The sequence below is a fragment of the Glycine soja genome, chromosome 19, assembly GCF_004193775.1.
Source record: "Glycine soja cultivar W05 chromosome 19, ASM419377v2, whole genome shotgun sequence".
NCBI classification, from domain to species: Eukaryota; Viridiplantae; Streptophyta; class Magnoliopsida; order Fabales; family Fabaceae; genus Glycine; species Glycine soja.
Genome location: NC_041020.1, coordinates 2,422,677 through 2,437,799, shown reverse-complemented (window position 1 = coordinate 2,437,799; position 15,123 = coordinate 2,422,677). Strand labels below are relative to the sequence as shown.

The 15,123-nt window shown below is 36.3% G+C and overlaps 1 protein-coding gene across 2 annotated transcripts; it reads left to right on the top strand.

Moving 5' to 3' along the window:
• The first annotated feature begins 10,471 nt into the window (after positions 1-10,471).
• LOC114400230 (DExH-box ATP-dependent RNA helicase DExH18, mitochondrial-like) lies at positions 10,472-14,996 on the top strand. 2 transcript variants are annotated; one of them, XR_003663913.1, is made up of 4 exons: positions 10,472-13,140; positions 14,041-14,111; positions 14,385-14,630; positions 14,723-14,996. XR_003663913.1 is itself a non-coding variant. In XM_028362570.1 (3 exons), the coding sequence occupies exons 1-2, from the start codon at positions 10,706-10,708 to the stop codon at positions 14,093-14,095; spliced, it is 2,490 nt and encodes an 829-aa protein (XP_028218371.1). In that variant the 5' UTR covers positions 10,472-10,705; the 3' UTR covers positions 14,096-14,111; positions 14,385-14,996. The 2 variants fall into 2 exon arrangements, 1 of the variants encoding a protein (XP_028218371.1); XM_028362570.1 differs by having other exon boundaries at positions 14,385-14,996.
• Positions 14,997-15,123: the final 127 nt, after the last annotated feature.

The following is a 15,123-nucleotide window of genomic DNA, read 5'->3' as shown; positions in this document are numbered from 1 at the left end:
TTTGGGGTTGTCCGTCTGGGGTGAGAATATATAATCCACAAGAGAAGAAACTTGACCCGAGGACTATTAGTGGGTATTTCATTGGATATGTTAAAAGGTCTAAAGGTTATAGATTTTACTGTCCATATCATATTACTAGGATTGTGGAATCAAGAAATGTCAAGTTTCTTGAAAATGACTTGATCAGTGGGAGTGATCAATTGAGGGACTTAAGTTCTGAAATTGATTATATAAAGTCTCAACCTTTCACATCAAGTGAAAGATTGGTTGTAATTCATACCCTCAAGTTCAAAGGGATGATGAACAACACATGATTGGCATTCCATAACCTGTTGCTGATAATCCAGTAGATCATCAAATTCCTAAAAATGATGAACAACCAGCTAAACAACATGATCCCTAAAAAAATGTTAATGCAGCATTAAGGAGGTCTACTAGAGTAAGAAAATCAGTTATTTCTAGTGATTATATTGTATATTTGCAAGAATCTGACTATAATATTGGAGCTGAAAATGATCCCGAAACTTTTGATCAAGCCATGAGTTGTAAATATTCAAATTTATGGTATGATGCCATGAAGGATGAGATGAATTCCATGCAGTGTAATGGATTTTGGAACCTTGTAGAGTTGCCTAATGGGGCAAAGGCCATTGGTTGTAAATGGGTCTTTAAGACCAAAAGGGATTCATTAGACAACATTGAAAGATACAAGGCAAGACTCATTGCTAAGGGATTTACTCAAAAAGAAGGAATCGACTACACAGAGACTTTTTCTCCTGTATCTAAGAAAGATTCTCTTCATATTATCTTGGCATTAGTTGCTCATTTTGACCTTGAGTTGCAACAAATGGATGTGAAAACAGTCTTTCTTAATGGTGATTTAGAGAAGGAGGTTTATATGAAATAACTTGAAGGCTTCTCCTCTAGTAGTGGTGAACATTTGGTTTGCAAGCTTAATAAATCTATATATGGTTTAAAACAAGCCTCCCATTAGTGGTACCTTAAGTTTCATGGGATGATTTCTTCATTTGGTTTTGATGAAAACCCCATGGATTAAACCTGCGAGAAGCCCGCTTAGCTAAGCTAATCTGTAGCTAATCTACACCTATAAAAGAAGAAGAGAGAAGAAAGAAAAAACACACAGAAATTTCAAGAGAATACAATTCCTTATAGAATGCAAAGGCTAGAAGAAAGAGAAGCAAGCATTGAGAGTCATTTCTCTTTCTATCTATTTAATAATATTATATTTGCATTATCCTTTCTTGTGTTTAATATTATTGTTTGTGGCTTGATCACCCATTTGCATGGTAAGTTTTAAGGGTAACGTTGGAAAACATTATTTTCTAATAGAACTAGGAAATGCTATCTAGATAAAGTCATCATTAAGGATAAGTTGATTTTTGTTTAGTCTGTTACACATTTCTATTCTTAGTATAATTTACTATCTTAGCTCTGCAAAGGGAATTGGGAGAGAAAATAGATAAATTAGGTTCTTTCATGTGGGAGACCAAAGTTAGAGAATATTAATAGATGCAGGTGTAAATTAGAATATTTATAAATAGAGAAAAATCGTTAACATTACATCAAAGGGTTGATAGGCTAAGTTACCAACATTCTCATCTTTTGAATTTAACTTCTATAATAATTGGCTTTTCTTTTCCTTTATGTTTTTAATTAATTTAAATTCTTGTTTAATTTAATTCTTTGTCAATTTAAATTACTGTTTTTCTCATAACCTTTTCAATTTAAATTTTCTTTAACTTCTTTTATTAATTAAATATTCATCGACCTAAGTACAAACAAAGTCTTTGTGAATTCGACACTCAAACTTCCGTTTTGACTTTACTACTTGGGACAAATTGGTGCACTTGTCAATACATCAACACTCTCCTACTCCAACCTCGCTCCTACATCCCACATCTCTAATCTCAACATGGATCGGGCTCGCCTTATCTATGGGATCATCATGAAGATGGACATGGACCTAGGGAGCATGATCTCATGTCAGATCACCCAGATAGCCTAGTCCAACTCATCCCGATTCAGCTTCCCTGCTCTTATCACAACCCTCTATGATGCCAAAGGGGTCCATTCCAATACCTTGACCTTCGAGTCCTTGAGCCCTATGATTAACTTGGCATATATACGGAAGAACTGTTGGAACCCAACAAACACTTTTGTAGTATTCCAAGGGAACAAGAAGACTTGGGGGTGAGCCACCCAGGAGGTCCCTTCAGCACCACAACCAGCTCTTACCCCTCCTATTTCCACTCCTTCTTCTTTTCAGACCTTCGCCTTGGAAGATCTCAAACTACAAAGCATCCATCAAGGCCAACAACCCATCATGTCTATAGAGGAATTCCAAGTGCATTGCATGGCCTAGAGACTGGCCTGCTTCTACTGGGGGGTGAGCCTACTGTTGTTGTTGAGGCTACTGCTGAGGCGGAGATTACTGCTGCTACTGCTGAGGTGGAGTTTGTAATTGATATTGCTACAGAGACTGTGGTAGGACCTACTACTGTTGATCCTCTTGTTGATGTTGTTGAGCATGGGGAAAATCTTGATTATATTGTTGATGTCTCAACGACTCAAACTCCAGCCAGGGAATCCATTATCTACATAGGATTAGGCCATCTAATTATGCACTTTTCTTTATTTATTGTTTTCTTTCTATGATATTACTTGCACTATAGTACTTTGGTTTACTGCTTAATTAAAATTTTGCATGATAGATAATTATTTGGTATATTTTGGATTGATTTATTTGGCAATTCTTTTTGGAAGTATGCCTAGTTGAACAAATTGCATGAATAAGATAAATTGTGCCTGAGTAGTATTGTTTTGAAGTTTCCAATTTGTGAGTGAGCACGTGTTGTTGTTGAGTGATGGTTTTGTGATTTTAATACACATGAGTGAGTTGGTTAGCTTGCATGACAGGAAATTGTGAATGAGAAACTTAATGTTTCACAGTACCATGTGAGTTGTGTGCACCTTAATTGTGAGAGAAACGACTAATTTTATTTTCTTGAATTGCTTGAGTGCATACATGATATGGATATGATCAAGGCCTTGTTGTTTTTAGATTTCAGTCACGTGGCCAAATAGCTAACCTGTAGTAAATGAATAAGTGAATCTCTTGCACCCTCATGAGCCTAAATGTGAATAACTTTGTCATTGAACCCTAAGCCAAATGTCCGTGTTTTTGTTGTACACATACACCTTATCTAGGTTGTAGGAGAGCATTGTTACGGATCAAGACAAGTTTGGGGAGGAAGTGTCTTGGATGAATTTTGTTACAGGGAAGTAATTTATCAGAACATAGAAAATCGAAACTATATTCCCTTGTAGTATATGTTAATATAAAAAAACAAAACAACAACAACAACAAAAAAGGGGAACAAGGTCTGAAGGTAAATACATATCAATAAAATCGCTAAGTGTTGTGAATAGTGGCATGATACAAAGGTTTGGTGGTCATGAGCAGAAATTGTTTCTTCAAGTAGATAGGGAAGGGAGAATGCTCTCCTAGAACCTAGATGTTTGAATTCTGAGAAAAATCATGATTCCTTGTTAGCCCAGTCAAGTTACAAGCCTGAAAAAGTCCTTAGTGATCCATATTATGTGTGTGCAATTGCACTTATTAGATAATGAGCAAATTTGAGATTTGTAATTTCAGTTAGTTTGAACGATAGACACATAGCTGAAACACTTGTGTGTTGAGTGAAACATTAGTCTTGTGAGGAGTGAAACAAGGTTAATATTCTTGAATACTTGTCATGCTTACTAACCTTTTCAATCTCTGAGTGCGTTCCTTGAGTGATTGCATCATGAAACCATGGCTCATGTGAACTTAAGAATTGGAAATTGAACTTGTTGGAAGATATGCAATCATCTTAGTTGTTGTGATTGCTTACAGCTTAAACATTGCCATTGATCTAACTTAGTATGGTTTTAGTTTACTTTTGCTTGAGACAAGCAAAGCTTTAAATTTTGGGGAGTTTGATAAGTGTTATGCATACGTTATTTGTATACTGAAATCATATAGCAATTATCTCATTTTCTTCTCTTTTATTGCTTAGTTTGTATTAAAACAATAGAAATTTAGCTTCTTCTGAGTATTTACCCAGAAGATGCTAAAGTTAATGATTTTTATAGTAATTCTTGTTATATTTTGTAGAGTTGTAGCAGAGGACCGAAAGAGGATTCATGAACTGAAGTGTCACGTTTAGCACAACCCCTAAGCAAGTCGCTTAACGCAAGAAGCCACAATGGAAGACAGTTGTCACGAGCAAGCGCACATTCTACGCTTAGCACATGACCACTTGATCCAGTTGTACAAACGTGCTCGGTGCAAGTGTGGCACTAAGCGCACAAGAGAGTTCTAATTGGTCAATCAATTGGTGAAGCATATAAACAGGTAAGGAAACAATACCAACGAAGTAACGAAGAAGCAGAGGAAAGCAAGGAAGACAGTGCAAGGAGAATCCATTTTTGGAGCTCTGGCCAATCCATTTCCTTCCTTTTTATCCCACTTTTATGTTTGTAAGTCTCTCATGACAATGAGAGACTAAAATCACCCGTTGTTGGGAGCTCTAAAAACTAAACTCTCTTTGATGTAATGATTCTAAATTATCTTTATGGTTTGTTGGGAGCTCTGTAAACTATATTATTATTATTCATCCCTATGCTTATTCACATACTTATGGTTTGATCATGCATCTTTATGTATTGTATTAGAATTTAAATATTGGGAAATGTTTGTATGCTAAGAACTTGGGAAGAATATATAAAGTGAGCCATATCTAGGGATATAATGGTCTTCTTTAGCCTGTTCATGCATCTATGCTCTTAATGAAATAATTTAGTAATCAATCACCTAGGGATTGAGAACGATATTAAGTGATTTAGGTTCTTACACTCGAGGGATCTTGGTTAAAATAGACTAGTAGATGCGGGTAATATTAATGTTAAAAGAGAAAAATCTATTAAGATTACATCAAGAGTAATTTTGGCAAGCGGAACCCCCAACACATTCCTTAACTCATCACAACAGCATCTCACAACTTCGAGCGTTTGTTTTCTTAACCTTCATCTTCCTTGCTTTGTAGTTAATTCCTTTTAGTTTATACTTGTAGTTAATCAATGAACAAGATTCGATTTGAGTCACTAATTTCTTAATCGTTAGATATACATATAACTCTGAGTACAAGCATAGTCCTTGTGGAATTCGATACTAGGCATTACCATTTTATACTACTTCTGCAACTTGGTACGCTTGCCAAGGAGACAACAGTAATGAAGTGAAAAGTGATAGAAATTTTTGACAAGTGGATTGGAAAGATTTCCTCAACTATCATATTCAAATATACATCAATGTTTGGTAACGCAGTCCAATTCCTTTTGATTGTGATGGTAATATAACTTGTCTGTTTATGTAAATATTGCAGTATTAATCTTAATTAAGATTCCTTTTGAATCTAGAAGGGGACCTCCACTGTTAGAGTGATAGGAAAAGTAAGCAATGCAACATTTGATATAACAACTAGTTAGTTCTTAATACCAATCATGAAAAGGACAACCTCAAGGGATAAATGATGTAGCTCCATGTGGAGCTTGTAGGCTTTGGATCTTCTTCATCAATGAAGTTCTTTATTTCTTGAAGATTAATGGCAGCGGAAAGGAGATGGAAGAATGATGATTGGAGACGCCACTTCAAGGAGAAGATGAGTCAAGAAGAAGCTCACCACCATAGGAAGTTATGGATAAGAGCTTGAAGGTAGAAGAAGATGAGAGGAATGAGAGGGAGAGAAGGAGCATGGAATTTTTTGCCTCAAAAGAGGTCTGAACTTTGAAGTGTAATTCTCAAATGATCAAAGTTGAAAAAATGCACACACATGACCTCTATTTATAGCCTAAGTGTCACACAAAATTGGAGGGAAATTTAAATTTTTATTCAAATTTCACTTGAATTTGAAATTGAATTTGTGGAGCCAAATTTTGGAGCCAAAATTTCACTAATTATGATTAGTGAATTTTAGCAATGGTTCAGCCTACTAATCCAAGATCAAGTCCAAGATTCTCCACTAAGTGTGCTTAGGTGTCATGAGACATGTAAAACATGAAGGACATGCACAAAGTGTGACTATAAGATGTGACAATGGGGTGTAGCAAGCAAATGTTCACCTCCTCCTCTAAAATTTAATTGGATTAGGCTTTTCCCAATTAAATTTGTTTCTCAACACACATATCAAATATTCACTTAATACATGTGAAAGTACAAAATTACCCCTAATACAAAAACTAGTCTAGGTGCCTTAAAATACAAGGGCTGAAAAATCCTACATTCCTAGGGTACCCTACCTACACTATGGAGCCCTAAATACAAGGCCCAAAAATAATGAAATCCTAATCTAATATTTACAAAGATAAGTGGACTCATACTTAGCCCATGGACTCAAAATCTACCTTAAGGCTCATGAGAATCTTAAGGCCTTCTCTTGCATCTCTGGCTCAATCTTCTTGGAGTCTTTTATCCAATGCCCTTGGGGGTAGGATTGCATCATTCCCTCCCCCTTGAAAAGGATTTGACCTCAAATCCAGAGGTTCTTGAAACTCTAGGCTTCTTCCCTCAACACTTATAAAAAGAATAAAAACATATATATTAATGGTGTTTGATATGTTGGAGTAAGGTAAGGTCTGAAAACCTATTTCTTGGGCATCTTCCCATGAAGGAACATGGTTCCTCACCAACTCAATGAGTGATGCTACAAGTATAGAAAAATATGGAACAAACCTTTTGTAAAAGTTTGTTAAGTCATGGAAGCCCCAAATTTTTCTTATACTTGGTGGAGTGGACCACTCAGAAATGACCTTTATTCTCTTAGGGTTCGTGGGAACCCCTTGATCACTATTTAAAAAATTAAGTAATGCAATAAAACATACATTTTCTGTATTTTCATGTTGATTATTCCTACCAAAAAGTACGACACACCTAAGGTGTCCCATATAAGTACCTAAGTTTGTATTGAAACTAAAAATAAGAACAAACCTACCTAATGAGTCCCTATGTACACAAATCATGAAGATGTTGGGTGCATGAGTGATTTTACAAAAGAGGGTTGCACCACTCAACACATTCATCATACCACCTATCATAGGGATTTGGTGCCTAATAATACCTATTTTGGGCACCAACAAAGCACAAGGATTTAAGTTCTTGCGAACCAAACCCTCATCCAACAACTCCTTTACTTGAGGAATAACATTAAGCCCAAGAGGTATGACGGTGCTAAAGGATGTTTCCCTTGATAGGAGAAGGTAGAAAGATTGTTTAAGAAGGAGTACACTTTTGATATCACATTTTGTTGCAAAATGATTTTCCTTCTTAACAATCTTCTTGGAGGAATCCTTTTCCTCTTTTTCCTTCCCATTGGCCTTTCAAGGCAAGGCCTTATTATCCTTTTTTTTCTTTTGATTTTCTAGTTTTTCTTCCTCATCCCCCTTATCTTTCATAGTTAGTTGATCATTGGCCACATGCGAAGGTGTTTGAGGATGCAACACAAATCTAGTGCCAAGATGGGTGAGGGTAATCTCATTAGTTAGGCCATTATAAATTATCTTCCTATCAAATTGCCATAGCCTTCCTAAAAGAATATGCCCTGCCTCCATGGGAACTATATCACAATTAACTTCATCCTTATATGTCCCAATGGAGAAAGGTACCTTCACTTGTTGGTTAACTATCATTTCCCCTTGTTCATTGTGCCATTGAAGTTTATAAGGTTTTGGGTGGGGAATGATAGTGAGGTTCAACTTGGAAACTAATCTTGTGCTACAACAATTGCAACAAGATCCACTATTCACAATGAGAGAACAAGTTTTGTTTAAAATTTTGCATCTTGTATGAAAGACGTTCTCTCTTTGGGATTGTGATAGATCACAAGATTGACCTCCAAGGAGCTTTCTAACCATTAGGAGGTCACCTTCTTCATGGGGGTAGACTTCCTCACTAAACTTTTCACCCCTTACTTCATCTTCACTTCCACTAGAGGAAGGGAAAGAAGTAGTCTCCTCTTGACTACTATAAATGTCTTGATCCCTCATAATCATGGTTTTCTTTGTGGGGCATTGAGAGGTAATGTGACCTCTCCCAAGACAAGGGAGGGTACATCCCTTGTGGATCTTTGCTTGTAAATGGATTTTTACAAGGTTGAAAGAAATCTCAAGGACCGCAGGTCGCTTGGGGACTGAAGGTAGGCACGGGTTGTTGCCGAACCAGTATAAAAACTCTTGTGTGTTTGTTTCCTTCTTCCCTACTCTTTTACTTTTCGCTGTGCATTTAATTTTCGCTTTTACTTTCTGTTAAGTTTCTCTTCTACTCCATATTCTCTTAACAACAAAAGTAAAAGCCTTAAAAGAGTAATTTTTAATTGGTAAAGTTTTAGGAATAATTAATTCAACCCCCCTTCTTAATTATTCTGAGGCCACTCAATCCAACATTCAACAACAAGACTACTTCTAGGAATTGATTTAGAACATGTTATGAACTAAATAACATGCATGAATTAGACTCAAAACTCAAAAAATAGGCTAAGAATTACAAGAATACATGAACAAATGTATCTATAATTCAATCAACAAAATAAAAATTCAACACAAACTTAGAACATAATGTGACAATTATTATGACTAAACATGACTCTAAGACAACATGGATTAAGTGATTTACACTATTGAAGAAGGGTGACCAATTATTATGACTGAACGGATTAAATCTTACAAGTTTATTTTATTCCATGTGGTGCCTTATTTTTGGGTTGGGTGAATTTCGAAAAAGGCTTTATGATTATATATAGAAAAAGTTTCATGTGGTGTCTTAATTCTTTGTAGATGTGATTAGTATGTCAATCAAAATAAGAATTTGTGTGTATTCCTGATATTTTATCAGTTGTATGACAATTAGGGAAGCCAGAAAATAAATGTTTTTTTCTCTTCAAATAGTAACATAATTACATACTAACTGACATGTCAATTGTTAAATTGAACAACCATTAACAAAAATAATCCACTATCAATAAAGGATTGTCTAAACTTAGTTAAAACATGCTTAATAAGGACCATCTAACACTTCAACATTCAACTACATACTCCAACCTAGTCACTTAAATATAGTTGCAATAATAACAATGCCAAGAACAATTACAATTAAAAATGTGAAAGCAATCACATTGTTCTTCAACCATTCAAAAATTAACTTCCACAACTTTGAAATTGGTCTTCATTTTTGCAATTTCCCTCTTCAAATCTTCAATTTCCAACATAAATTTATCATGCTCATCTTCAATATCCTTTTCACACCAATCAAAGTAATCACATACTGCCACTTACACTTGAAGCTTCATTGCGACATTTTGCTGAACACCTTACCTACATCATAACATAACAAGTTTTATAAGCATTTCTTGTGTCAATCCAACAGATTTAATCATTCACATTTGAAAATAACAAAACAAAGGAAAAAGAAAAAGAAGGAGGAAACAATCCATTAAATAAACAACAACACAAAACAAAAAGAAAAAACAAAAACCCATGAAGCTTTTGTCAAATGAAAAATGCGTAAAGGAAAATATCAGTTTCATGCCTAACATCACATGCCACAAACATCCACTACATGTCTCTGGTTACACAATCCCTTCCGGCATCAAACAAAAACCTCCATAAATGAGAACAACAATGTTCTCTGATTTAACGTCAGATGTTATTAGGTTGAAGGAAAATATAATTTGGAAATCAAAATTCATTAAAATGTCGTGAGAAACACATTTTTTTCCTTATGTTAAAAGATTTAATGAAGTTAATGGGTCAGGGGAGGCATGTGTAACATTTTCAGATCAATTATAGAGGTTTTGGTAGGTGTTAAAAATAGATGGGAGACATATGTAATTTTTACAAACTTCAAAAGAAACATGTATAATTTACTATATAAGTTATTATATGATAGAATTCAAACTAAATTTGTTCGATGCATGATTTCTCGGCTAGAATTGTAATTTGTGAAATTAGAGTATTCAATTAGATTAGTCTGTTTTTTTTTTTAGTTCTTTCTGTTTTTTTTTTAGTTCTTACATTGCTATGTTTTTGCAATCGAGGTTGGAGAGTCATCTCTTATTGCTTGAGGACTTTCAAGAAAAATCATTAGCTTCAACTCTTTTGCTTGGAAGTTTAATTTAATGTCTATATATGTTTACTAAAGTGATTTAACTCATAAGAATATCTTTATGCCATAAAGTCCGATGAGTCATCTCTATCCAATTCACTAAAATTTTTAACTCACAAAAAACAAAATAATTTCGCTCATAAGCAACACAATGATGTGATTTTTTCCCCAGCATTTGAACTTGTCCTTAACACATTATTTTAACACGTTAATACCAACTCTTTTTGTAATTCTCCTTCCTACTAATATCATGAATTTAAAAAATATAGAAAATTAAAATCCTGCATTGCCCTAGTTTTTCTTCAACCATCAAAATCTCTAACCAGACCCTTCCCGCAATTTCCTCTCCTTCTCTCAAACAAAAACACTCAATCCTCTTTCAAGTATCCACCATCAAACAAGACCAAAACAACGAAATAAAAGCCCACCTTAAATGCTACACTCTTGTCGTGTCATCTTTCATTCTCTCAATTGAAAACCCTATTCTCTATGGCTAGAGGTCTCTTCCACTTGTACACACGCAAGAGAACCCTCTCAAAACTTCAAGCTCTTCTCTTCAACAACCACCACTCCCAATTCCACACTTTTCAAAACCCGGTTTCCCCAATTTCGACCCGTTTCTCGAACCCTCTCCTTCGCCCCAGATTCTCCCAAAGTTCGAGACTTTCCGGCGAAAGATTTCGCCCCACCAGGCCGTTTTCCGCCGCCGGCGACGATGGCGGCACCACCGAGGCGCCGGAAGGCGAGTTCGTCGCAGATTCCGGTAAGGGAATTGATTTTGAGCTTGGAAAGGAGGTTGTTAATAGTGTCCATGGTTTTCCTGAACATGGGGTTGTTGCAAATGATGATAGTAATGAGTGCAATTTAGAGATTGATGATTCTGTAGAATGTAGTACTAGTAGTAGTGGTGGTGAGGGTGGTGGTGGAAGTGATAATAACAATGAGTTAGGGAAGAAGAATGAGGAATTTATGCACGTGGCATCGCGTGGCCCGGTCGAATTGTACCGCGAAATGTGTAGAGTGGAATGGGGTCCAAGGCTGGACAGAACAGAGGTGGAGGTGCTGCTGGAAGTGTGCCATTGGTTTGCCAAATCAGGTTGGGCATCCAATCAGGCCCTTGCTATTTACATTGGTATGTCATTTTTCCCCACTGCAGCACACAAGTTCCACAAATTTCTCAAAAAGAAGTGCCCCACCGATGTTGCCAAGTACCTGGTATATCTTGGGCCGAGTGATGAGGCCATGAGGTTTTTGTTTCCTATATTTGTTGAGTTTTGTTTGGAGAATTTTCCTGATGAGATCAAGAGGTTCAGGAGTATGGTTGAGTCGGCTGACCTCACGAAGCCTCACACTTGGTTTCCGTTTGCGCGGGCGATGAAAAGGAAGATAATTTATCATTGTGGGCCGACGAATAGTGGGAAGACTTATAATGCTTTGCAGCGGTTTATGGAGGCGAAGTCGGGGATTTATTGTAGTCCACTTAGGTTGTTGGCGATGGAAGTTTTTGACAAGGTTAATGCGAAGGGGATTTACTGCAGTCTGTTAACTGGACAAGAAAAGAAGCGTGTGCCGTTTTCAAATCATGTTGCTTGCACTGTGGAAATGGCATCGGCACAGGAGTTGTATGAAGTGGCCGTTATTGATGAGATTCAGATGATGGCAGATTCGAATAGGGGGTATGCATGGACAAGGGCTCTCCTTGGGTTGAAGGCTGACGAGATACATTTGTGCGGTGATCCTAGTGTTTTGGATATTGTCAGGAAGATCTGTCAGGACACTGGAGATGAGTTGTGTGAGCAACATTATGAGAGGTTCAAACCGTTGGTGGTCGAAGCAAAGACCCTGCTTGGAAATTTTGAAAATATTCGGTCTGGGGATTGTGTAGTTGCATTTTCTAGGAGAGAGATATTTGAGGTTAAATTGGCCATTGAGAAACAGACTAAACACCGCTGTTGTGTTATATATGGTGCTCTGCCACCTGAAACTCGTAGACAGCAGGCTAGTTTGTTCAATGATCAAAGTAATGAATATGATGTTCTGGTGGCTAGTGATGCAGTGGGAATGGGCCTGAACCTTAACATTAGAAGGGTGATTTTTAATAGCCTTGCAAAGTACAATGGTGACAAAATGGTTCCTATTCCAGCATCACAGGTTAAGCAAATTGCAGGAAGAGCTGGTCGGAGAGGATACCTTTATCCTGATGGACTCGCCACAACCATGCATTTAGATGATTTGGACTACTTGATTGAGTGTTTGAAACAACCTTTTGATGATGTAAAAAAAGTAGGCCTTTTTCCATTTTACGAGCAGGTTGAATTGTTTTCCGGGCAACTTCCAGATTTAACATTTCCCCAGATTTTAGAAAAATTTGGTGAAAATTGCCGTTTGGACGGGTCATACTTCTTGTGTCAACATAATCACATCAAGAAGATTGCTAATATGTTAGGGAAGGTCCAGGGATTATCTCTAAAAGATCATTTTAACTTCTGTTTTGCTCCTGTTAATGTTAGAGACCCAAAAGCTATGTACCATTTGCTTAGATATGCCACATCATTTGGTCAGAAGCTTCCTGTAAATGTAGCTATGGGCATGCCTAGAAGTTCTGCTCGAAATGATGCAGAACTCCTGGACCTTGAGACTAGGCATCAGGTATTATCTATGTATTTGTGGTTGTCAAACCACTTTGACGAGGAGACATTTCCATATGTGAAGAAAGTTGAGGCAATGGCTTCATGCATTGCTGATTTACTGGGTCAATCTCTTGTCAGAGCTAATTGGAAACCTGAATCAAGGATTAAAGGGAGACCAAAAACTGAAAAAAGTGAAGGGGGGCAACTAGAAACAAGGAGTGAAGTTGAATTACAAACTGAAAAAAGGGAAATGGGCTATTCAAGGCTGCGATCGCTTTTAAAATTATATGAGAAGTAAGTGTCCCTGGATGTATCTACCTTTATCCAAGTGTTCATTTAATTTCACTAAATGTTGAATGCAAACATCTCTCCTTTGCTAGCAAACTTCTGCTGTTTTTACCGTCTAAGTCTATGGCTTCTTTATCTAAGTCCCTGGCTGGTTATGGTGTTGTGTCTGTATATCTGTTGGCTCATCTTTGTGGAATAAGATTTGTGGTTGTAGAAAACATTAGGGGGGTAAAGTTCTACTGTTGAAGATAGTTCATGGGAAATATTTTAGTGTTATTTTTTCTATATTTTTGACATTTAGGAAAAAAAATTGGTTGGGGTGGTTGTTTGGTGAAGAGGATCAATATCATGGAGGGAGAAATGTTAGCAACACACTCTCTATCATTGGTTTATTTTGTAAAAGGTCAAATTAGTCATGTCTCATAAATCGATCACTTTTTAATGCAGGTATTCTATAATTACACTTTTGGGTTAAAGTTTGAACTGAAATTAAAAAATGGATCAACAATGAAGAATGTATTGAAGAGTGTATTGCTAACATCTCTCTCATTATAGAGCTGGTGAGGTGAACACTGTTGTTAATTTGTGGGGCTATTGTACAGGTGATAGACTTTTATTCTAAAATAGGAAATCAGAATGGCCCGAGTGGATAAAGAAATAATTACTTTGGAAGTCTGAATTTTCTGATTTATCGGACATTAGTTAAGAATCTATCTGATTTATCGGAATTGTCTAAAATAAATAAAACTGACTGGCGCTTTGTTTCCTCACTTGACCTCTACTTTTCTGAATTGTACATGTGTTCACGAATCATAGTTTTTTATATGGTCTAGTATTCCTTTTTCTGTCTTCTGTTTATCTTTCCCATGATCTTTGTTACCTGACTAGTTATTTTTTGTTTTTCAGGAAACGGCATGAAAAATCCTTACTGCTTGGTCATTCAAAGGAAGTGGCTGCGTAATATGATGACTTTGGAGGTAGTTCTGCTAATATTCTCACTTCTGTTGGGGACCTAGATTTTGGATTTATTTTCTGTGTGATAAGAGTACCCTGTGATGTTCTGCTTACTACTACCTTAACATCGAGTTTCTAGGAAAATCGGATAATAAATGAATATCATGTGATATTTCGCTTGTAGTTTTTTTTTTTTCAATTCTATGAATGGTTGCTGCTCTAGTTCCTCTAATCTGTAAATTATTTCACTCAACGAACCATAACTTTGATGGGGGTTTCATCTTTTTGGTGTGCAGGTAATTTATCAACGACCACACTGCAACATAACAACTCATACCAGGGCTTTCAATAAATTCACAAGTTACTAGCCAAAGCTGTGGTTAGACCTTGTTGACACAGCACTGCACCTGACCTCAAAAGAAAGAGAAATTAAAGACCGTATTAGGAATGAAGGATAGTGACATCTATAGAGAGAAAAACCAACTATGGATCATGCATTTTGCATCCTGTTTATGCAGATAAACCAAATTGGGGCATTTGAGGTGCTGCAAGTGTTCTGTTTTGTACTTAAATCAAATGTAGCCTTAGAAATTTTGCTGAATTATTTTCTACGCTGACACATCTTTTAGTACAGGGTTGAATGTTTTAGGCTCCATTGTTCTTATTACGCTTTGGTTGTGGACTTGAGGACTTGAGGATGTGAAACGGGGAATGGCTAGGACGACCAAGGATATAATTTGTTAAGAAATAGTTAATTTTGTTGCTCTAACTTAGATATAAAAATGTGTCATACTTCTAGTTCCCTGTAATAATCTACTTTGTATCAGAAACATTGAAGTATTGTCTTGAGATGGATTTGAGAAAGTAGAGTTTATAAATAATAAAGATTTATAGATTTTGCAGCTTAACAATGAACAAATAGGTCAACCGTAATTTCCTTATAAGAATTGATATTGGAAGGACTCATCATACCTTAACCTATTTCTTTGTATCCGTAGTTACGCTTTCATCCTGAGGTTTTTTTGTTTGGCTTAA

Excerpts from the sequence above, each read along its gene's own strand:
- LOC114400230 (XM_028362570.1), top strand. The coding sequence starts at position 10,706 with ATGGCTAGAGGTCTCTTCCACTTGTACACACGCAAGAGAACCCTCTCA. Across the intron at positions 13,141-14,040 it reads CTTTTAAAATTATATGAGAA|GAAACGGCATGAAAAATCCT; the intron begins GTAAGTGTCCCT and ends TTTGTTTTTCAG.